The 24,178-nt window shown below is 43.5% G+C and overlaps 1 protein-coding gene across 1 annotated transcript in view; it reads right to left on the bottom strand.

Annotated features, from left to right (window-relative positions):
* NALCN (sodium leak channel, non-selective) overlaps positions 1-24,178 on the bottom strand; it is a 1,129,711-nt gene that overhangs the window by 826,531 nt on the left and 279,002 nt on the right. Inside the window, exons 8-9 of the mRNA XM_033948885.1 lie at positions 6,555-6,697; positions 6,342-6,446 (exon numbers count right to left, since the gene is read on the bottom strand). Coding sequence (XP_033804776.1) covers positions 6,342-6,446; positions 6,555-6,697 — 248 coding nt within the window. The remainder of the gene's footprint in view (positions 1-6,341; positions 6,447-6,554; positions 6,698-24,178) is intronic.

The raw sequence follows: 24,178 nt of genomic DNA, 5'->3' as shown, positions 1-24,178 counted from the left end.
ACAAATGGAATGCGCTCCCGGAGGAAGTGATCCGGCAGAGTACAGTACAGGGATTCAAACAGGGATTGGACAGATTCCTGAGGGAAAAGGGGATCGTGGGGTACTGAGGGAGGTGCTGGGGTGTTGCATAAGTATAGACAGCTCACCAGGTCGTGCAGGTGCAAGGCCGGAGGGTTAGGACATTGATGGGAAGATAGGACTTCGATGAGAAACCTAGGGGGCAAGGGGGCCCCTTCTGGTGATTAAGGCAGGTCATGACCTGTTGGGCCGCCGCGGGGGCAGACTGCTGGGCGGGATGGACCTCTGGTCTGACCCGGCAGAGGCACTGCTTATGTTCTTATGTAATCATAGAATCCTTGCATCCACATCCTTCCATTCAGTTCCATCAGCAATTCAAATCTGTTCCATTTTTAACTGTAATTCCCAAAGTCCAATTCTCCACAAAATATTCTATATCAGAAACCAACCAAAACAAATAAAAAATCAAATGAAGAGAGGAAAAAAAAACCCAAAAACATCTCAGAATCAAAGTATTTCTTACTCCAATCCTTCTGTTAAATTCTAGTCTCAGTTTATGTATTCATAGGCTGTTCACATTGCTCTAAGAATTCTTTTAATTTCAAAGGATCATCAAAGTTTGAAGTTTTATTTGCAAAAGTGACCCTCATAATAGCTGGGTACATTAGACCGTACCTTGCTCCAATCGCTCTAAGCTGCGGTCTCAATTCAAGCAATTTTTTCCTTTTTTGAGCTGTTGCTTTTGCAAAATCTGGCACTATATATATTTTTGAATCCTGACACTTCATGTTCTTATTTTCTTTTGCCAGTCTTATAATTTCCTCCACATGCTGATAGCGGAGCAGCTTACAAATTAAAGGACGCGGTCCCTTTTGATTATCAAATCTTTTAGTCGGGACCCTGTGCGCCCTTTCTATCTCCAGAGGAAATTTAACTGTCAGAGGTAGAATTTTCAGCAGAAACTGCTCAAGAAAGGCAATGGGATTATTTTTTTCTACCCCTTCCAGGACCCCAATCAGCCTTAAATTATTTCTTCTTTCGCGATTGGAAACATCCTCAAGATCCCTCTTTAATATTTCTATTTCTTTACAGTCTCTCTTGCACTGAGCTATTTCCTTTTCTGTTTTTTCCACTCTCTTATCTAATTGCTCCACTTTAACATCTACCACCTTCAAACTTAATTTAAGCCCTGCCAGCTCTTCTTTAACTTCCTGGATATTCTTTGCACTTTGTAAAACTATTTCCTTTATCTGCCGCAGTTCCTTAACAATGTCAATATCTTCTGCCTCATCCGTTGGCATCGGAACTTTAGAGGGGGCTATCGGCTCCATTTTTGATCTTTTATTACGTCCTCCCGCTGAGTTAGCTTTTATCAGCTTACCCGATACCATTATGCTGCTGATCCTCGTCTTTTTAATGAATTTCAACTGTTTTTCTGTAGCTATATTTTATTTATTTGAGCCTTTTTCACAGAGCAGTTCAGTCACCCGACCATTCTCCTTCGTTTCCAAGCCACGACCCCCCCCCCCCCCCGCAGGATCAACTTCTAATAAAATGAAAATATCGTCTGCATAGGTATATATGGGGCTCCTTTTATCAAGCCGCGCTAGCGAGGTTAACGCACGTGACTTTTCATCACGTGCTAACCCCCGCACTGGCCAAAAACTACCACCTGCTCAAGAGGAGGCGGTAGCAGCTAGCGCGGCCGGCAGTTTAACGCGCGCTATTATGCACGTTAAACCGCTAGCGTGACTTGATAAAAGGAGCCTATAGTCTCTGCTGATGAAAGGCTAAAAATTTTCAGAGAAGTCATATATACATTAAACAAGATTGGTGATAGCAGAGAGCCCTGTGGCACCTCACAGCTGGATTTCTAAGGAAAGGAAGTCTCACCCTCCAAATATACCTCATAAGATCGCGATGAGAGGAATTTACTAAACCAATTCAGTTCAATTTGGTTTAAACTAATATCTGATAACATACGAATCAGTTTAAATGTGATTGTGTTATTTTAAAATTTTTTATGGTATCTTCACTCATCTAGTTCCTTTATCCTGGAATCTTTACAGATTCTCTTTTGCAAGGGGCAAATAACAATATAAATTATCTCTCCCTTCCAGAAAAGGGATTAGAGGAGTTAAGATTTTTGGCCAATCTTTGATTTTTAAGTTTTCTCAACTTTGGAATGATCTTCCGCTCCTTATAAGAAAAACTGGTTCTCTTCTATTTTTTCATAAGCTTTTGAAAACTATTTTATTCACTAAACATTTTGGAAATTAATTATTTTCGAAATTTTTCTTTTATGGTTTATACTTTTTTAAGTTAACTATTGTAAACCGGGTCGAGCTTTCTTAGAATGAAGATTCAATATATAAAGCCAAGTATTAGATTAGATCAAACGCAGCTGACAGATCAAATTGCAACAATACCGGAAATACTGCGGAAAGCGGAGGCTTAGAACTCATAACAAAACACTCTGCCTGAACTGCTGAGTCTGAATCAAGTTTCAATGTCCGCAGGGATTCAGAGATAAGATCAGGAAGGTGACTGGACTTAAAAAGCCTGCGTACCGTCTGATCCTCTCCCAGATCATGGAAATCGGTGTTCTGGGAATCCCCGAAGAGCTGTGCAACATCAACGGCATAGAAATTGACACAGGCACTGAGGCAATAGTGGGAAGTTGCCGCTGGATTTCAGGTGGACCAGCAAAGGATCAGACTGACATGCTGGAATCCAAAGGCTGCACAGACAGCCGCACCGGAGTCTGAGAGGGAGACACAAGCATAGCCCGTTTTCTCATGAAAGCCTGATACATCATATCCACAAATAATGGCAGAAAATAGTCTCCGGGGGCCAGAGCCAATCTGTGAGACTCAGATTTGGAATGTTTTGAAGACTTTTCCCCGGAACTGCGCTTGCGTTTCACAGAAGCACCCTCCTCGCCCAAATTTGGCATCCCTGCCGCTGGAATCGCGTCTCTGGCGGAATCTGAGGAAAGCAGGGCCTCCCCGGAGGATAGTGTAGGATCCACACACGGTTTACACCCCTCAAAGGCCACGGCACACATGATACACGGTTGAGAATCCATCAGGCATCTGCCACATTTTCGGCATGAATCCATGCCATCCTGTCCTGAGGTGGCCATCTATGAAGTTTGGAGCAAAAACGAAGCTTCTAAGTCCAAAAAATATAGTTTTAAAAACTAAAGAAAATCCAAGATGGCCGCCGCGGGAGACTATTTTGACTGAAAACGGCCCTTAAAAACGCAAAAAAATGGCGATTTTAGGATTTTACAGGTGGGGGGGATCAGGGCATGCAGGGAAACCCCAATTTGAGCACCCCCCCCAAAATCTATGACTCACAGACACCACAGAGACATTTGCTGCAATGAAAGTCTATGGCAGCCTGCAATACACAATACATGCAATGAGATAAGTACCTCAGGAGCTGATTAAACTGGATTTTTCAGGTCTTCTGAGTGCCTCACCTTCCCTGTCACCTCAGATCACGACCACAAGGACCCCTCAGGGAAATCAGGGAAGACACGCGGCGTGGTTCCAATCCTGGCGTACCTCCACGGAACCGCAGCAGCCTTTGTGGACGAACCAGGGGAGAGATGGATTCCCATCCCGGAGACCCAATCCAATCTGCAGGCTGTCCAGAGGGCTTACTGTAGGTTAAGCTTACAAAGCACCCTCCAGAAGCATACAAAATTTAAAATGTCTGTGATCTCCCGCCGAAGGATCACTCCCACAGAGTTGATCCACAGCACGTGGGCAAACCCGCAAAATAAATCAAATAGACTAGGAACTGAAAACAAATCACGAGCAGAATAGACTGATTTCAACCATGCAGAGAAGCTGCAGGATCAAAACTGAGCACGACAGGAAGCTCCCGGGTAGGTAGCCCAAAGGTGAGGGAACAAGTTTTAGTAACCTTGCAGCAGAAGCTATCAGACATTCAAGAACCAACGAGTTCAACCTCCAGAGAGACTGTACAAGAATAACTGCACAAACGTACAAATGTAAGGAAGTTCTTCTTCACCCAGAGAGTGGTAGAAATCTGGAATGCTCTTCCAGAGGCTGTTATAGGGGAAAGCATCCTTCAGGGATTCAAGACAAGGTTGGATAAGTTCCTACTAGAACAGAACATATGCAGGTAAGGCTAGACTCAAATAGGGCACTGGTCTTTGACCTAAGGGACACAATGGACCACTGGTCTGACCCAGCAGCAGCAAATCTTATGTTCAAATGTTCTTTAATTTAGCCTGGAAGGACCCTGGTTGTGAAGTCTGGATAAAGCTCTCATCTTGTTTTATGTACTCGTATGTTGTTGTTCTTAATTGTGTATATTTTATTGTAATCTGCCATGAACAGTGGAATGAGAGGAATATAAAATTTTGTTTTAAATAAATAAATAAAAATAATTCATATAACAAACTCATTAAAGTCTACCAATTCTGTATAGGCTCAATATCGCAAATCAGGGCTACTGTTTAAATCTTCATTGTCAAATTCATTCACCAACTTTCATGTTCTCAGAAGACAGTCCAGTACTATGGACATTCTAGGAATATAACAATCAAATCAAAGCCATATTAATTCAAGTGAAACAACAACAACAAAATCCATATGGACTGCATATCTTTGTCTAAAACGCCAAATATGCTGTCACATTGTCTTGGACAAAAAAATAAAGCTGACCCTCAAGATACAGCAAGTAAACATTTGGATTCCTGCTGCAAAAGAACTGATAGGATATCTGCATATAGGGTGCCTGATTTTATTAAACTCTGTATGACAGCCAACAAGTTATAAAAAATGGGAATAGCATTTGCTACTTTTTTTTCCAATACACAGGCTTAAATAACAATAATAATTTAAAAAAAGAGTATGTAAAAAAATTTTGGATAACAACGGAGTTGCTATGTTAATCAAAACAAAATTGTATAGAAAAGGACTTGGTATACTGCCTTTCTGTGGTTACAATCAAAGTGGTTTACATATTATATACAGGTACTTATTTTATACCTGGGGCAATGGAAGATTAAGTGACTTGCTCAGAGTCACAAGGAACTAGTGGGATTTGAACCCAGTTTCCCAGGCTGCTGCACTAACCACCACACTGCTCCTAGCAATTTTTAATGCAGGTAAATCTGATGCACTGACATATCAAAACATTAAAAATATATATATTCAAGGAGGTATAGACCTTCTTTAGCCTCCATCTATCATCTAAGCACAGAAGCCTTAAAAGGTTTTCCTTATGTTTGAGCTGAAACTGACTTCCTAGTACATATTGCAGTGATACTACAACTAAATATCCTCCTAACAGTAGGACTCAAGCTGCGTACCATTGTGGTAGAATTTACTGCTCAATTATAACCTAGAAATTTTGCAGAGTTAATATTGCTTTTCAATGTAATGAAATGAGATTGTATATTTTCTAAAGTTCTTTCCATAAGGAATAACTCATCGTATACTATTTTGAATATCACTAAAGGCCTTAATCTTGTGAAACTAACCCAGAACAGTTTTAAAACCAATTTATGAAAGCATCTTTTTTGTCTATGCATAAATAAGTAGTGGAATCTCTTATTGTCAAAGTTAGTAGCTGAAGGTAAAAAAAAGTTTGGAAAAGTGCCAAAGAATGTATTCTTTTACACAGATCAAACAAAAAGGCTTGAGTATCACCACCTCCAACCAGCGGTGGGGGTACGTGCAGCAGTCACAGGACCGCAGTCTCGTAGATATAGCTGTTGGCTCTGCCAGTTCCCTACCCTGGAACAGGAAGTTGGCATCAGAGGGGGCAAGAACTGACAGAGTTGATGGCCACGCACTCCAGACCACAGCCCCACAGCTCCTCCCTGCATCCCCTTACTGGCTGCATCCAGGGTATACTGCCCCCACTGCCCCACCCTTGGTATGCCACTGCCTCCAACATCTGGAAATTAACAATAATAATAATAATTTATTGTTTATATACCGCCAAAGCCAAAGTACTTCGAGGCGGTAAGGGGGCTTTCTGGTAATTCTAAACAACCAGGATTGGTCACCTGAGTGAATTCTGAGTTAAAACTAAGGGGGTCTTTTACTAAAGCGCGCTAGCCGATTTAGCACACGCTAAATGCTAAAGCGCCCATTATATTCTATGGACGCCTTCACATTTAGCACACGCTAAATTGGCTAGCGTGCTTTAGTAAAAGGGCTCCTAAATTTGACCCAAGATACTTTTATGATAGGAAGATAGTCACAAAAAATCATGCACCTTTTCTATCTCCAGTATTTTCAAAGGCTTACAGTAAGAGTCAAAAAGCATTTTACCTGTGTAGTTGCTGTTGATGTAGTACTGCTTCTGGACCCCCACATCTGCTGGAACTGTACTCTTATTTCAGCAAATGTCTCAATAATAACTGCAATGAACACATTCTAAAGGAAAATAAAAATATCTATAGATAAGACTAGAAAGACAAAAAAATAATTGCTCAAAATTATTTGTATTTTTAATGGCTTTGGAAAAAAAAAACGGAATAATACCTTAACAAGCCATGCAAGAAAGAAGATTAGTGTGATAAAATAGAAATAGGAGCGCCACCGAGGAAAACTGTCAATTGCTCTATACATAAGGAAAACCCAACCTTCTTGAGATGCTGCTTCATACACAGTAAATATGCTTGTGCCTGTTGAGAGAAAAAACCCACATCTTTAAAGCAGAAAGTCTCACAATTCTTTCTGTGAAAGTATTTGACAATTAAAGCAGATAAAATTACTGTTTATATAACTAAGAATTCTATTTCATTGCTGAAAACATTTTATTATAAAAAGCTTTTGAAATCCCACTTCAGTTATCCCATACATTTTGGGCCTGCTCTGTAAACAGCACCTGCCATAGTAGGTGCTTGCAAAACAGGTGTCTTCTGTATGTCAATCACCTGTAGGCGCCTCATCCAGAATCCCATCTATTTTTTGAACAGACGCCTTAAATGTAGGCTGGCATTTTACAGGCCTACATTTAAGGTGTCTGACCTATACCTACAGATACCTTAGGCCACTTCCAGAATAAGCCATGTAGATTTTTTTTTTTTAAAAAGTGCATCCCAATTGGTTAGTTAGGCAGCAGTAGGATGCTTACCACTGCCTATAATTGGGATGCCATTTTCAGAATCAGGCCCTTTAAGTCTAAGTAGGTAAGTTATCAATGTGGGCTTCTGTTAAGTCAGGTTATTTTACCATGGGGGGGTCTCCTTACATAAAATGGGATCTTGTGGAAAAATAACCCAATTTAACAGTAGCTCTAAGTGACGTGTTACTGTGATACAGCTCCCCCTCCCGATTCACGGTTTCCCCATTCGCAAATTCAGTCTTGAGACTACAACGGGAACTCATGGCAGCCATTTTGATGACGGCTCTGCATGGGGCAGGAGCTTAGGAAGATCACTCCTGCCCCACATCACCGCTAGACCACCAGGTAAGGTCGGGGACACAGGAGGGAGGCAGGAAGGAGTTGAGGGGTGGGTCAGAGCCGGCCCAAAAACTTATTCATAGGCCGGCTCCGGGCCGGCTCTGCACCTAACCCCTGCAAATATTGAGGGTCTGCTATATTAACCCTCATCAGAACCCCCTTCAAGAATAATAATGATAAAAGGGCCAATTGGAGTCTTAGGCCACGTTCATTGCATCCTAAGATGCACTGGGAAGGAGACCTAAGGCCCTGATTGGCCCAGGTGCCTAAAGCCTCTCCTATGGGAGGGTCCTTAGGCATCTGTGCCAAAGTCTTAAGTCTATATATATCTCTCAAATTGGAGGGTGAATCAATATAAATCACCCACCATAATCATTCACTTGCAAAGAAATTTAATAATGGAAGACCCTCAGATATACCACCTCGATACTCAATAGTTTCACTATATCGGGCTTTACGTACTAATTCCTCACCGGGTCTTATTTATTTAATCTTAAAGTGTTTAACTTTCACTGCTTAAATGTAAGAAAGATGTTAAAGTACTTAGCTTATATTGTGGTCTAGCTTTCAGGGACTATTGTGCCAACATGTTTCACCCGAAGTCTGACATTTTCAAGATGCAGGCCTGCCAACCAGAGGGAGTAAGCATCCCTCTGGCTGGACTTTCTCCTGTAAAGGTAGGGAGGTGGGGGTGGCAGGGGAGCTTAGGGCGAGGGGTCTAGAGGCTTGGTGGAAGTGTTTGGGGGTGGGGGGGTTAGCAGGAGGGAGTGGGCATCCCTCCTACTGGGGGACTTCTTGGGGAAGGTTCCAGCAGAAGGCATCCCTCCTGCCAGTGGACTTCATGGGGAGGGGTTCAGGGGTTCCAGCAGGAGGGAGTGGGCATCCTTCCTGCCAATATTGTGGGGACCCTGCTGCAGCCACTCAGCTTATCGTGGCAAGGGGATTTTTCCACCGATCAGCTGAGCCATATGAAGTATTGAGAGAAGCATGGTGGAGAGTGGAGTAAGTATGGAATAGGATATGGAGTGGAGAATGGAGGGGACTATTTGTGGGCAATGGAGTAAGTGTAAAACTAAGTGGGAGTATGTGGGTTGTGGAGTAATTGTGAGTGGTGGGACTAGTGCGAAATAGAGTGGGCTTTGCAGATGGGCTGCTTTTTTCCCAAAGTACAAGTGTTTTTATTGAACTAAAATGCTTTTTCTGAACTAATATCTTTGCCCTAAAAAGTGTGTCAGCTTATTGTTAAACAAAACCTTTTAAAAGGGTCATTTGAAACATGCAGAGGAACATTTCATGCTGAAAAGTTCATCCAAAATTAAAATGCCCAAAACATCTATTTTTGAACCGCTAGACATCCAAATACTTTTTTCAAAAATCACCTATTTGGATATCTTGGCTGTCAGGACATTCAACCTAGAGAATGACATGGAGAAAAAATTTGTCCTTTTCACCACCCCGTCCCCGCGACCACTGTCCCCACCCGTGTCCCCATGACTACTGTCCCCTCCCCGTCCCCACGACTACTGTCCCCACAGCATCCATACAAGCCTCAGTACTGCAATATTTAGCTTATTCCTTCCTTATAAATCAAAGTTCTGGCTGCTGAACTAGAGAAAGAGATGTTCAGCTGGCAGGGCTTTGTTTATAAATTTTTATCAACATAACTAATATACTACTTTTTCCTAAAGCAAAAAAAGAAAATAAATATAATTTTTTTTTTCAACCTTTGTTGTCTGGTTTCTGCTTTCCTCATCTTCTCCTCATTCAATTCCTTTCATCCACTGTCTGCCTTCTCTCTGCATCTTCCATTTGCTCTGTTGCTGTGCCTCTCCCTTCTATCTTTCTCTCCCTCTTCTTACCTCCGCTCCCTCTATAGTCTGGCATTTCTGTCTTCTTCCCTTCCAGCGTCTTCTCCCCACTCTCTAGTCCCCATTTCCCTTAAGCGCCTTCTCCCCACTCTCTCTTTCCCATTTCCTTTCAACATAGAAACATAGAAATAGACGGCAGATAAGGGCCACGGCCCATCTAGTCTGCCCACCCTAATGACCCTCCCCTACCTTTCTCTGTGAATAGATCCCACGTGTCTATCCCATTTGGCCTTAAAATCAGGCACGCTGCTGGCCTCAATCACCTGTAGTGGAAGACTGTTCCAGCGATCAACCACTCTTTCAGTGAAAAAGAATTTCCTGGTGTCACCTCGCAGTTTCCCGCCCCTGATTTTCCACGGATGCCCTCTTGTTGTCGTGGGACCCTTGAAAAAGAAGATATCTTCCTCCGCCTCGATGCGGCCCGTAAGATACTTGAACGTCTCGATCATGTCTCCCCTCTCTCTGCGCTCCTCGAGCGAGTATAGCTGTAATTTGTCAAGCCGTTCTTCATATGGAAGATCCTTGAGTCCCGAGACCATCCTGGTGGCCATTCTCTGCACCGACTCCAGTCTCAGCACATCCTTGCGATAATGTGGCCTCCAAAATTGCACAAAGTATTCCAGGTGGGGCCTCACCATGGATCTATACAATGGCATAATGACTTCCTCCTTACGGCTGACGAAACCCCTTCGTATGCAACCCATTATTTGTCTTGCCTTGGATGAAGCCTGCTCCACTTGATTGGCAGACTTCATGTCCTCACTGACGATTACCCCCAAGTCTCGTTCTGCTACCGTTTTTGCTAGGATCTCGCCATTAAGGGTATAAAACTTGCATGGATTTTGGCTGCCCAGGTGCATAATTTTGCATTTTTTGGCATTGAAGTTGAGTTGCCATGTCCTAGACCAGCGCTCCAGCAGGAGTAGGTCGTGCATCATGTTGTCGGGCATTGAATCTTCGTCTGTTGTGCATTTGCCCACTACATTACTTAGTTTGGCGTCATCGGCGAATAATGTTATTTTACCTCGAAGCCCTTCTGCCAAGTCCCTTATAAAGATGTTGAATAGGATTGGGCCCAAGACTGAGCCCTGTGGCACTCCACTGATCACCTCCGTCATTTCGGAGGGGGTGCCATTCACCACCACCCTTTGAAGCCTACCTCCAAGCCAGTTCCCAACCCATTGCGTCAATGTGTCACCTAATCCTATAGAACTCATCTTGCCCAGCAACCTGCGGTGTGGTACGCTATCGAATGCTTTGCTAAATTCCAGGTACACGATGTCTAGGGACTCCCCAATATCCAGCTTCTCCATCACCCAATCAAAGAAGCTGATCAGGTTGGATTGGCATGATCTCCCCTTAGTAAATCCATGTTGTCGGGGATCCCGTAGATTCTTTTCATCCAGGATTTTATCCAATTGGTGTTTGATTAGAGTTTCCATTAGTTTGCTCACTATCGATGTTAGACTCACTGGTCTGTAGTTTTCTGTCTCCATCTTTGAGCCTTTCTTGTGGAGTGGAATGACGTTAGCCATCCTCCAGTCCAACGGGACGCTGCCTGTACTAAGGGAGAGGTTGAAGAGCGCAGACAGTGGCTCCGCCAAGACATCACTCAGTTCCCTAAGCACCCTGGGGTGCAGGTTGTCCGGCCCCATTGCTTTGTTAACCTTGAGCTTTGACAGCTCACCGTAGACACTGCTGGGCGTAAACTCAAAGTTACTAAAAGGGTCAACTGAGCCAACCCTTGTCTGTAGCTGAGGGCCAAGCCCCGGCGCTTCTCGGGTGAAGACTGAGCAGAAGTATTCATTTAATAGTTGGGCTTTTTCCGAATCCTTATCCACATAGTCTCCGTCTGGATTACTAAGACTTACAATCCCACCTGAGTTTTTTCTTCTGTCACTGATATACCTGAAGAAGGATTTATCTCCCTTCTGGATGTTCTTTGCCAGAGACTCTTCCATTTGGAATTTAGCCTCTCTGACTGCTGTTTTGACGGCTTTTGATTTGGTCAGGTAGTCTGCTCTAGAGTCCTGCTTCCCTGATTTTTTGTAAGAGATGAATGCTTTTTTCTTCTCTTTGATGAGGTCTGAGATCTCCGCAGTAAACCACTGTGGCTTATTGTTCCTTCGCCGTTTACTTACTGATTTAACATAGCGGTTTGTTGCTTCTTGTATGGTGGCTTTCAAAGTCGACCACATTTCTTCCACATTATCAGTTTCTGCTTGGCTTTGTAGCGCCTGGTGAACGAAGTCTCCCATTTCTTTGAAATTTGTGTCCTTGAATTTGAGGACCTTGGTCAGTGTGGTAGATTTAGTGAAACCTTTCCTGAGATTGAACCATACCATGTTGTGGTCACTGGAGGCCAATGTGTCGCCCATCGAGACCTCTGTGACACTTTCTCCATTGGTAAGTATCAGGTCCAGTATTGCCTGATCCCTTGTTGGTTCCAACACCAGTTGCCTGAGTCTTGCTCCCTTCATAGTGTTTAATAGCCTCCTGCTGCTGCCGGAAGCAGAGGTAAGTGTAACCCAATCCACATCAGGCATGTTGAAGTCACCTAGCAATACTGTGTCCCCACGCAAGGTGATATTTTCTATATCTCCGATTATTTCCATATCCAGGTCATCCTGTTGTCTTGGGGGTCTGTAAATTATGCCAAGATACAAGCATTTGTCTTTCCCTCTGGCCAAATTAACCCAAAGGGATTCCCCAGTATACTGGACATCTGTGATTCTCGTGACCTTAATGTCATCTTTAGTATATAATGCTACACCTCCTCCCATTCTGCCCTCCCTGTCCCGGCAAAGCAAGTTGTAACCCGATATGACCATATCCCACCCGTGGGAGTCTGTGAGCCAGGTCTCGGATATCGCCACCACATCCAGGTCGGCATTCCTTATTTCTGTTTCCAATTCCAGGATCTTGTTTCCTAAACTGTGTGCGTTGACGTACATAGCCCTCCATGTTGTATTTTTGTTACGTCTCAATGGGGATATTTCTGCTTGAGCTATTTGAACACCTTTAGCATTGTTTGCGTTATTTGTGCTTTCCTTAGGCCCAGAACTACAATGTGTATTCCCCATATACCCAGAACTACAGTGTGTACTCCCCTTAGACCCAGAATTACAATGTGACCCATAAATATGATGTGACCCTACTCCCGACTTGAAAGTGTGTGCACTCACCCCCGACCCAGAATTTTGGTGACTACTTACCTCAGCCTCAAAAAAGTATTGGCAGTTTAGTTCGCCAGGTATGTTGTTTATGCCTGTACCCTCCCCCGACTTACCTAGTTTAAAGCCCTGTGGAGAAGGCGGGCTAGACGGTGTCCAAGGACATTCTTCCCTCTTCTGGTCAGGTGTAGCCCGTCATGTCCCTGTAGCCCTTGCAGTGCTTCTCCATGGTGCAGAAACCCGAAGCTCATCTCCTTGCACCATCCTCGCAGCCAGTCGTTCGCCCTCCGTATTCGATCCTCTCTGGCTCTGCCCTTGCCCTTCACTGGGAGAATCAAGGAGAAGACTACCTGCGCATCCATCCTCCTCAGCTTCTCATCTGTTGCTCTCCACCCCACCTTCCTACCCTCTCTCCCTTCCCCAGTTTCCTTCAGCATCTTCTCCCCACTCTCTCTTCCCCATTTCCCTTCAGCGTCTGTTCCTCTCCACCCCACCTTCCCCAGTTCCCTTCAGTGTCTGTTCATCCCCCACCCCACCTTCCCCATTTCCCTTCAGCGTCTGTTCCTGTCCACCCCACCTTTCCTCCTTTTCTCCCTCCATGCCTCTTACCTTTGTGGCAGGTGATTTCTAAATTTCCTTCCTACGAGCAGCCGGAGCATTGAAGTTGCATGTGGCTGCAGGAAAAGTTGTCTCTGATCAACTTCCGGTTGCGTCAGAGATGACCTTTATGACAGCCACACGCAACTTCAACGCTCCAGCTGCTTGTAGGAAGGAAATTTAAAAATCGCCCACCACGAAGGTAAGGGGCAGCAAGGGAGAAAGGGAGATGCACGGATGGGGCAGCGGTGGTGATAGGGCAGCAGCGATCAGTAAGGAGGGAGGGAGATGTTTGGACTGGGTGGCGGCAATCGGCGGTGGCAGCGGAGGCGATCAGTAAGGAGGGAGGGAGCGCGATCGGTGACCGCGCACATTCCCTCCCTTAACTGCAGGGACAAGGCGATTCACTGCTCCATGGGGCAGTGAATGGCCTTGTCCCCGTAGCCGTGGTGAACACTGTTTTTCCCCACTGTTTCGGCAGGTTAGAATGCACACAAAAATGTCCAAGTTCAAATTGTCCAAATCTATACCATTTTGGCATTGAAGGGGCCAGAATTGTAATGGACTGGCCACACAGATATGCCAGCAGAGCTGTGGGACACCTTAGAAGGCATTCCTTTAGAATGTGAACTTCACATAAAGGGTGCCAGAAGTACATCTCACCATAACCCCCTTATAATATATGGTAAGCCATCCAAAACTCTCCCCAAACCTACTATACCCACCTATCTACAATCCCAATAGTCCTCATGGCTGTAAATTACATTACATTAGTGATTTCTATTCCGCCAATACCTTGCAGTTCAAGGCGGATTACAAAAGAAGTTATCTGGCCATTTCCAGAGGAATTGAAGAGAGGAGCAAGTTGCTTCAGAGAATTGGGATGAGTCTTGCAGTGTTAGTTTGTCTTCAAGGATTTCTTGAATAGCATGGTTTTTATTTCTTTTCTGAACGATTTGTAGTCCGGGGTCGTTATCAGTAAATGGGAGAGTTAGTAGTCCAGTTTTGCTGCTTGTGTGGCTAGAAGGCCATCGTACAGTTTTTTTCATTTGACATCTCTGATTGGGGGATGCGTGAATGGTTTGTGGGTTCTCCTATGTCTGGTTGAGGTAGTTTGATTAGGCGGTTGTTTAAGTAGGCTGGGCTGTCTCCGTTTATGGTTTTAAATAGTAGACAGTAGAATTTGAATTGTACTCTTGCTTGTATTGGGAGCCAGTGTGAGTCGAGGTATGCCGCCGTGATGTGATCATGTTTCCTCAGAGAATAGATAAGTCTTAGCGCTGTGTTTTTAACTGTTTGTAGTTGTTTTATCATGGTTGCAGGGCAGGGGAGATAGAGTATGTTGCAGTAGTCTAGAAGACCTAGGACTAGGGACTGGACCAAGAGCTGGAATTGTGTTCTGTCGAAGAATTTTTGAACTTGCCTCAAATTTTTCATGACCGCGAATGATTTTTGTATTGTTTTGTTAATTTGTGGATGCATAGTACAGCATCTGTCTATCATCATTCCTAGAAGTTTTAGAGTGGGTTGTATGGGGTATGTGATTGAGTTTATTACTAGATTTGTTATGGTTGGGGTTTTATTATTTTCGAGAAGAATGAATTTTGTCTTGTCTGGGTTCAGTTTCAGTTTGTGATTTTTCATCCATGTATGCTTCAAGTATCCTATGTAGTGTATCTGTCATGGAGGACGTTGGTTGGTCAAAAGGAAAGAGAATGGTGATGTCTGCATAGCTATAGGTGGTTAAGCCTAAATTGTCCAGGCAGGTGCCGAGGGATGCAATGTAGAGATTGAAGAGAGTTGGGAATAGTGGAGATCCTTGGAGTACACCGCAGGGGTTGGACCATGGTTCTGAATTTTCTTTGTTCAACTTTATTCTGTAAGTTCTAGATTGTAGGAATCCTTGAAAACTATGTGTGTACCTTGTCTGTGATTCCTATTGTATCTAGTATTTGTAGTAGGATGTTGTGGTCCACCAGGTCAAATGCTACAGTGAGATCCAGTTGTATAATCAGCATTTTTCTACCTGTGCTGAGGTGTTGTCTAGCTGTGTCTATGAGGGAACCCAGTAGTGTCTCTGTGCTGTAGTTGGTTCTGAAACCAGATTGTGTAGGGTGGAGTATGTTGTGGTCTTCTAGGTAGTTGGTGAGGAGTTTGGCTACAAGTCTTCCATTAGTTTGACATAGAGTGGTATTGAGGCTATGGGTCTGTAGTTGGATGGTTGATATGTTGCTCCTTTAGGGTCTTTTAGAATCGGGGTGACAACGATTTCACTGAGGTCTTGCGGGAAAGGCCATCTGCGAGCATGGTTTGTATCCATTGTAAGAGGAGAGCACAGAATTTGGTACTGTAGGATTTTAATAGGTATGGAGGACAGTGGTTGAGGTCGCAGGCTGCGTGGCTGTATTTTTTGTAGAGTTTGTTAAGGTCGGACCATTGTATAGTAGGGAAGTGGGACCAATTTCTGTCTGCCACAGCTGATTCTTTTTCTGTGGGAGGCATTGTGATCTCTTCTAGGTGGGTTGGGGGTTCCGGTGAGGATAGTCCTGGCAGTTGTGATTTTGTTTTTAAAATATTCGGCTAAAAGGGTGGCCAAGGGGGGAGGGGTGTCATTATTGGCCAGATAGGGTTTGGTGTATGTGAGTTCTTTTAGTATTTGGAATAGTTTTTTTGTGTCTTGGGTTTCTTTGCCTATTAGGTTGGTGTAGTGTTTCTTTCTTTTTTCTTTTAGTTTTAGCTTGTATTGTTGGTTTAGTTTTCTCCATGCTGTTTTCGTGGGTTCTTGGTTATTCTTTCTCCAGTTTCTTTCTAGTCGTCTGCATTGTCTTTTGAGTAGGAGTAGTTCATTATCGAACCATTTGTCTGATTGTCTGCTAATTCTGGATTTTGTTTGTATTGGGGCTAGCTCGTCTAGGGTAGCTGTGGTTAGCCTGCACCATTGTGAGATGAAGTCCTTGGGGTTGCATTCTTAGATTGTTGCGTCTATTTTAATCCAGAATTCGGAGAGGTTGATGCATTTACGTGAGTTGTAGGTTGATCTTTGTGGTTTTGGTTTGGTTTTGTCTTTGGCCCAGTTGATATTGACAGAGTATGTGTAGTGGTCTGACCAGAGGGATCGAGAGCACTTTCTATTTGATGTTTGAATCTCTGGCAGTAAGGGCTTTTGGGTCATGAAGGCTGCGATGTCTAGTTGGTGACCTTTCTCATGTGTGGTTTGTGGGTCTAAAATCTTGTATGTTAGGCTTCGAGGAATGACAGTAGGTTTTCTACTTGTCTTGAAGATTGGTCTTCGAGATGGAGGTTTAGGTCTCCTAGGATTAGTTTGTAAGTTGCCGTTAGTGAATTTTGGTATATAAATTCGGGTCTTGCTGTGTTCCAATTCCCTGGTGTTATGTAGCAGAGCATGCAAGTTATGGATCCTTTTAGTGTGGTGCATTAAAGTTGGCAGGCTAGTAGATCCATGTAAGGGGTGGATGTTTTGTCTAATATATTGAGATTTAGGGAGTTTCTGACTAAGATGGCTAGACCCCCTCCTCATTTTTTTCCATGCAGACCACTGTTATTTTGTATCCCTTAGGGCAGACTTCCGTTATCCAGGGATCTGAGCCTGATGTGAAACAGGTTTCTATGAGGAAGAGGCAATACAGATCTCATTTTCTATCCAGTCTTTTATATGTTCTGTCTTTGGGACTAGAGCTCTGATGTTTTTGTAGGCACATGTAAGTGCGGTGTATTCTGTTTGTGCACTGTTTATTGTTTTTGGGTAGATGAGAGGTCTTGGGTGAGGGTGTGGTTTGGTCTTAGAGGGGTTTGTTGGTCATCTTCCCCATGTTGGTGTGATGGTGTGGTGTGTATAGGTCTGGCAATTTATGTTCCTGTCCACTGTGATTCTCCTAGTTGGGTGGTGAATTCTGTTAGTAGTTGAAATAACTGGAATTGGGGCGATGTTGTTTGCTGCTGCCTTCCAGTTGGTTAGGAGAAGGATGATCAGTAGGATAGTTTGCATTTGTTTTAGTGTTGTAGGTTTCATTGTGAAAGATAGGAGGAAGGAGTTGGTGGGAGTGCGGTTGGTGGGAGTGGGAGTGTGGTTATAGGTGGTCTTTCGGGGTGGAGAGGTTGTTATTTTTTTGTCTCTTGGAGGTTGTTGGTGACAGGTGGTTAGGATTTTGTGTGCTTGTGTGTGTGATCAGTGTCGCAAGGGCTGTTGGGGGTAGAGCTGGTAAATGGCACCTATATGGTAGTATAGTAGGGTTTTGGTGGCCTCATACTTTCCACCATACATGTAGTGGTTAGAGTGGCTTATGAGCTTGGGTCCTTGTCTCTGGTTCAGTAACCCACCCACCAGACTACTTAAGACACCTGTGTGATGCTGTAGTAGGCTTTCTCATACCAGGTGCTCCTGTTCTAGAGACAGGTGTGTACTGTTTCAGGCAGATCTTTGTGAGGTGGGAGGGGGTCAGTGACCACTGGGAGAGTGTGTGTGGGGTCATTACTTAATTCCTCCCATGGTAATCTGGTCAATTTGGATACCTTTTTCACACTTTGATGTTTTTAAAACAAGTCTAGCTCCGGACATCTAAGTTCCATTCAGGACACCTTGAGAAACATTCTATTATTGCCACAAGACATCTCCCCATGCTAGTCAGGTTTTAAGGATAACTTCAATAAATATGCATGAGATAAATTTGTATGAACTACCTACATTATATGCAAAACTATTTCATGCATATTCATTATAAGTATCTTGAAAATCTGATTGGTTAAGTGTGGCCTGAAGACTGGGATGAAAACAACTGATTCAGGGGAAAATTAAGGATCTTTTCAATGTGATCTTAACATTCCATAATAATACAGCTTGCAAACATTTTTGAAAGTTGTGTTATTCATTCTTGCTGCTTATGATATCTAAGGTCAAAATTTACATTGTACTGTGTTTTTGACAATAATGTATATTATTGTGAATTGGTGTATGCTAACATAGCTTGCACCTGTTTAGTGCTCGGTAGGGCAATTTTAAAGATTGCAGTGGCTATCTTCAAATGATAATGAATTTCATAGTCAAGCAGAAATTCTGTCTAAGAAATTCATAGAACAGGGTGAAAGCTCTATTAGTTTCTCATTGGCTGGAACATGGGTATGACAAGTCTGAATTGAAGTACAGTATACAGTTTTAGTTCAGGTTTGTTTCTCTTTAGGAGAAGATATCTCCCAGGCTCTCCAAGTTAGAGAGTAGAAATTTATTTATGAGTGGCAGACCCTTCAGCCTAATGGCCTGAACTCCGAAGTGGAGTGGTTTGGGGTTTAACTATAAATGAAGTGAATGGGAGGGATTTGGAGTCAAGCCTCTTCATTAGGACGAGGCTTGGATTTAAATGAGGTATATAGGTTATTTAGCTTACTATCTTCGTTGTTATCCAAAGCAGTAGTCCTACTACCGATAAGGTGTGTAGAATTTTTTATGATAATTTTGTAAAGATGTTATGGAATTCTGCTGTTTATTTTATTTATACAAGATTGAATATTAGAGTGGGAGTATGAGTGTTTGGAGATATGTGGTTTTGTGTGAATTTAGTTTGTAAGGTTATTTTGTGTTATATGCAGTTTACACCCTCCTGATCATATGACATGTGAAACTCAAGTCAAAGGTTTAGTCCAAGATAGGGATTACATATTTACTTGTCACTGAAAAGCAGAAGGAAGAAGACAATGGAAGAACCACCCTGTCCAGTAGTTAAGTTGGAATTTAAATTTATTACTTAAGATCTTATTTTATAAATAGAAGGGTGCGGTACAGGGCTGTAGAAGTGTGGTGATGGTCCTAGTCAGCGACCTCTGTTTAATTCACAATTAAAGCTTGAAGGTTTGCAGATCTGAGCGCTTTACACACAGAAAAACATTTTATTGAAATCTTTGCGTTTAGGACTGAATATATGAGGGCCATTTCGTAAATAATGCACACTATTTTTAAAAATTTATATGTTTTAATTTTTTTTCAAGTATTTCTTTACAATCCTTCAATATAGTCTCCCTGCTTTGCAATGACCGAGTCCCAATATCCGGGAAGCTTCATTATTCCAACAAAGACACCGGTTTGTTCAGTTGCCAAATGGCTCAGGTGCCGGTGGAAGAAAGCTCTTCCAGAGATGCAAAACGATGTCCATGCATAGGTTGTTTCAACTTTGGAAAAAGGTCAAAGGCTGGTGGACTCATGTCTGGACTGTAGGGAGCATGACATAACGTCTCCCAGCCTTATTCACGTAGTTTTTCAATGACGAGTGGAGAGCTCCATCTTCCCCATGACCAAAAAAATTTTGATGAACTCAATCAAGGCATCATCATCACAGACAAAGTTCCATGTGGAAGAAGTATCACAGCAGTATATTATCGTGATTTTTTGCAAAAAAAAAAAATGCGCCGAAAAATGTGCAAAGCCCGACCTCAGTTGCTCTTGGCTGGGCCATTCATTTTTCACAAAAATGCTCGCCCGCACATAGGGAATATCATTGAAAAACTATACAAATACGGCTGGGAGGTGTTACCTCATGCTCCCTACAGTCCAGACATGACACCACCAGACTTTGACCTTTTTCCAAAGTTGAAACAACCTATGCGTGGACATCATTTTGCATCTCTGGAAGAGCTTTCTTCTGCTGGTACCCGAGCCATTCGGCAAATGAACTAAAATGGTGTCTTGGATGGAATAATGAAGCTTCCCGGACGTTGGGACTTGATCATTGCAAAGCAGGGAGACTATATTGAAGGATTATAAAGAAATACTTGAAAAAAAAATAAAACATGTAAATTAAAAAAAAAAAAAAGAATATAAGAACATAAGAATTGCCGCTGCTGAGTCAGACCAATGGTCCATCCTGACCAGTTGTCTGCTCACGCGGTGGCCCTCAGGTCAAAGACCAGTACTCTAAATAAGTCCAGCCTCACCTGCGTATATTCCAGTTTTGCAAGAACTTGTCCAACTTTGTTTTGAAACCCTGAAGTGTGTTTTCCCCTATAACAGATTCCGGAAGAGTGTTCCAGTTTTCTGCCACTCTCTGGGCGAAGAAGAATTTGCTTCTGTTTGTACGGAATCTATCCCTTTTCAACTTTAGAGAGTGCCCTCTCGTTCTCCCTACCTTGGAAAGGGTGAACAGTCTGTCTTTATCTACTAAATCTATTCCCTTCAATATTTTGAACGTTTTGATCAAGTCCCCTCTCAGTCTCCTCTTTTCAAGGGAGAAGAGGCCCAGTTTCTTCAATCTCTCACTGTACGGCAACTCCTCCAGCTCCTTAACCATTTTAGTCGCTCTTCTCTGGATCCTTTCGAGTAGTACCGTGTCCTTCTTCATGTACGGCGACCAGTGCAGGGTACAGTGGCATGATAACCCTCTCCGATCTGTTTGTGATCCCCTTTTTAATCATTCCTAGCATTCTGTTCGCCCTTTTCGCCGCCGCCACATATTGCATAGACGGCTTCATTGACATGTCGATCCGAACTCCCAAGTCTCTTTCCTGGGAGGTCTCTCCAAGTACAGCCCCAGACATCCTGTATTTGTGCATGAGATTTTTGTTACCAACATGCATCACCTTACACTTATCCACGTTGAACCTCATTTGCCATGTCGCAGCCCATTTCTCAAGCATGTTTATGTCACGTTGCAGATCATCGCAATCCTCCTGCGTCTTCACTACTCTGAATAGTTTAGTATCGTCCGCAAATTTAATCACCTCGATCGTCGTACCAATTTCCAGATCATTTATAAAGATGTTGAAGAGCACAGGTCCAAGCACCGAGCCCTGCGGCACCCCAATGGTGTTGTTCTTCCAGTCCAAGTATTGTCCATTTACTCTCTGTTTTATTTGCCCCAGCCAGTTTTTGATCCATTTGAGTATTTCACCCTCGATTCCATGACTCGCAATCTTCTGAAGTAGTCGTTCATATGGAACCTTGTCTTGGGGAAAAAGATAATCCTGTCAGTGTGGACCACCGTGGCGGCGACCTCCTTTTGGGCTTGGAGAAATGGACTTCATACACTTTTGCTTTTGGGGCAGAGAGTAGCCTCTGCCAGCTATAAATGTAAACAGTGTGCATTATTTATGAAATGACCCTCGTATTAGACACATTTGGTGAATCCATAAAGCCTGTGTTTGGGATTAGTCAATATTATATATTTACCAAGCTTTGTTAATTTTGTTTCATCTTTGTCAAACTTGCCCCAGGTACATTAGATAGATTGTGAGCCCACCGGGACAGGCAGGGAAAAATGCTTGAGTTCCTGAATAAATTCATGTGAATCGTTCTGAGCTCCCCTGGGAGAGTGGTATAGAAAATTGAATAAATAAATTAGCAGTCCTTTTACTAAGGTGCAGTAGCTGTTTTAGCATGCGCTAAAAGCTAATGCACGCCAACACATCCATAGGATATGATGGATGTGTTGGTGCGCATTAGCATTGTGACCAGTCAGACACTAGGTCTGCCGAGGTCCTGGTGAGAGCAGGCAAGAGGGGGGGTAGAAAGCCCAGGGGAGGTACACCCAAAGCCCGTCCTGGACTCTATATTGATTCCCTGGAGCCTACTAGTACTCCAGAATTAAAGACTGTGAAATCCTGCTGTCCACTAGGGGGAGCCGGTAGGCCCAAGAACTTGCCAAGTGGCAGACATTCAGGTCACCACCGGGGGAGCCCAAGAACTGTGCAAGCACTTGCTGACTCAGCTAGATCAGGGCAGGGCCCTGCTCTAGAAAAGGCAGCAGTTTAGGAGAAGCAGTTAGGCAGGCTAGGGAGAAGGATCAGGTTCCTCTCCCATGATGATCCCCCTGGTCCAGGCAGAGGTAAGAGCTGTACACCCATGGAGGTTACTGAGGCTGGAGAAGCACTGAATCTGCAACTACTTGATGAAGAAACCCCGATGGAATTGGAAGGGAGTTTTGCTGAAGGAGTTGCTGATTATCATGAACCGATGGAGGTTGGTTTAACTACCAGGAGCCAAGAATGATCTGCTTGATTGTGTTTGTTTGGGACTCTTTTTGGAACTCTGCATTTTTTTTTTATTTTGAATATTTGAAGCTGTGAGTGTGTCTCTTGGGTGAGGTTTGCTAACACCCAGGGAGGGAATTGTGATAGCTGTGTGAAAAGCTGTTTTATAAGGCAAACCTAAGACACTCTTAATTTCCCAGCAGTGCTTCAAAAGGCTGCTGGAGGCTTCTGTTTGAAAACTGTGCACCGGATACATACCAGAGCAGAGAGCTCTATTGCTGAGGAGCAGGTTAAGCACTAACTGAGGAAATAAGCTCTAATGAGAGCAGGATCTCATGAGGATTAGGATCCTTTATTCCAAGGAAAGAATCCTGAACTGGTTTGAGTTATTTTGCTTTTTGTGTTTTGTTTTACTTTGGGGATTCTTTTGCAAGAGCATTATTCATTTTGCTGATGCCATTCTGACTTTTATTTTTTAAAGTAAATTTATGTTTTGATTATATAACTGTGTGGTGATTTATTGAGCTGAGTTCCTCTTGTCAATCCGATCCTGCAGGGTGACTCCAGCCCGGGCCACACATCAGAGTTTTCTTTTTGTTCACCACTAGTAGTGCTATTGAGCCCCGATCTCGGGCAGCAGAGTGGTTTCAGCATTTAGAGCACGCTAAAATGGCTAGCGCACCTTAGTAAAAGGACCCCTAAATGTAGTAAGGATTTAATCCACAGGCTCCTGTTTTACAGGAGAGGTGGTGTACCGATTTGGGTATTCCCCCCGCTTTGCTGGATTTGGAAGCTTTGATTAGACAGATTCCGAGCATTTCGGTAAATGCAAACTCGCGAAAGTGTTAATATCAGGTGCTCCACGGGCTTATTATACACAGAACCAGCTTCATCTTTCAGGATTTATATCATCACCCAATTATCAGAAATGTACTCATCATGTCCATTCATTTATTCATGCCTTTTGGTTGTGCCCCAAGGTTAAGCAGTTTTGAGAGTCCCTTTTTGATTGAACCTTACCCATGTCAGCTGCAGGCCTTCTGCTTGATAAATATGAAGTTTTTTGGCTTCCCTTGCAAGGGCAGCGGCTGTTTATGCGGAGGGTTGGAATCTTGGGGAAAAATATAATCCTGTCAATGTGGACCACCGTGGCGGCGGCCTCATTTTGGGCTTGGAGAAATAGACTTCATACACTTTTGCTTTTGAAGCAGAGAGTAGCCTCTGCCAGCTATAAACATAAACAACTATTTCTTCAGATATGGGACCCTTGTGCCCAGGGCACGCAGTGAGGTCCTAAATTCCCTTTCCTAAATTTGGGGTTGGGCGGGCAGGTAGGATGGACAGGGGTATGAGAGGGGGATGAGGGTAGGGGCTTTTTTTTTGGGGGGGGGGGGGGTTGGGGATCATTTAGTTCCCGCTTCTTGGGGTGTGGGAACAGTATTTCAGGAGGCTTTCAGAGTCAATAGTTTTCCAAATTCTTTGCTAAGGTATCAAATTGGGTTGGGCTTGGAGGGATGGGGGGAGGGGAATATTATAGTTAGGTTCATTGCAGTATTGATTTATTCATCATATTAGCTGTGCTGTAATCACAGCCTTTGTGAATTTTTGCTTTGTTTGGATATGATGTGTACCCGGAAGGACGTGATCCCTTATTTTGCTGTTGTACCCTTTTGTTTCCTTGTTCTGTACAGTATACTGGAGCTCATTCCTGCTCCAGGAGGGGGAGAGGGGTGGGGGTTTAGGCTGCTGTATTTTAGTTTTTTGTCCTGGTCTTGTTTGGGACTTGTTTCTGTTTTGGGCCATGCCTGTGTACCTGTTTGTACTTTGTTCTGAAAACCAATAAAAATTTTTAATCCACAGGCTCAAAGGCATTGTGGAGCACAATTGTCAATCACCTGCCACAGAATTGCACCTAGCGGCACCTAAGCAGCACCTAAGCAGTCTTAAGCACTGGTAGGCATTTAAACCATAGGCGTGCTTCCGTTTATGCCATGGCCATGGCATTTATGCCATGGCCTAAATGAGTACACCTAAGTCAAATCATGCCCAAAATTCACCCAGAATCTGTCCCTAACCATGCCTACTTTCTGG

Source organism: Geotrypetes seraphini, chromosome 6, assembly GCF_902459505.1.
Source record: "Geotrypetes seraphini chromosome 6, aGeoSer1.1, whole genome shotgun sequence".
In the NCBI taxonomy this organism is placed as follows: domain Eukaryota; kingdom Metazoa; phylum Chordata; class Amphibia; order Gymnophiona; family Dermophiidae; genus Geotrypetes; species Geotrypetes seraphini.
The sequence above is the reverse complement of the archived record's forward strand: the minus strand, read 5'-3'. Positions and strand labels throughout refer to the sequence as shown.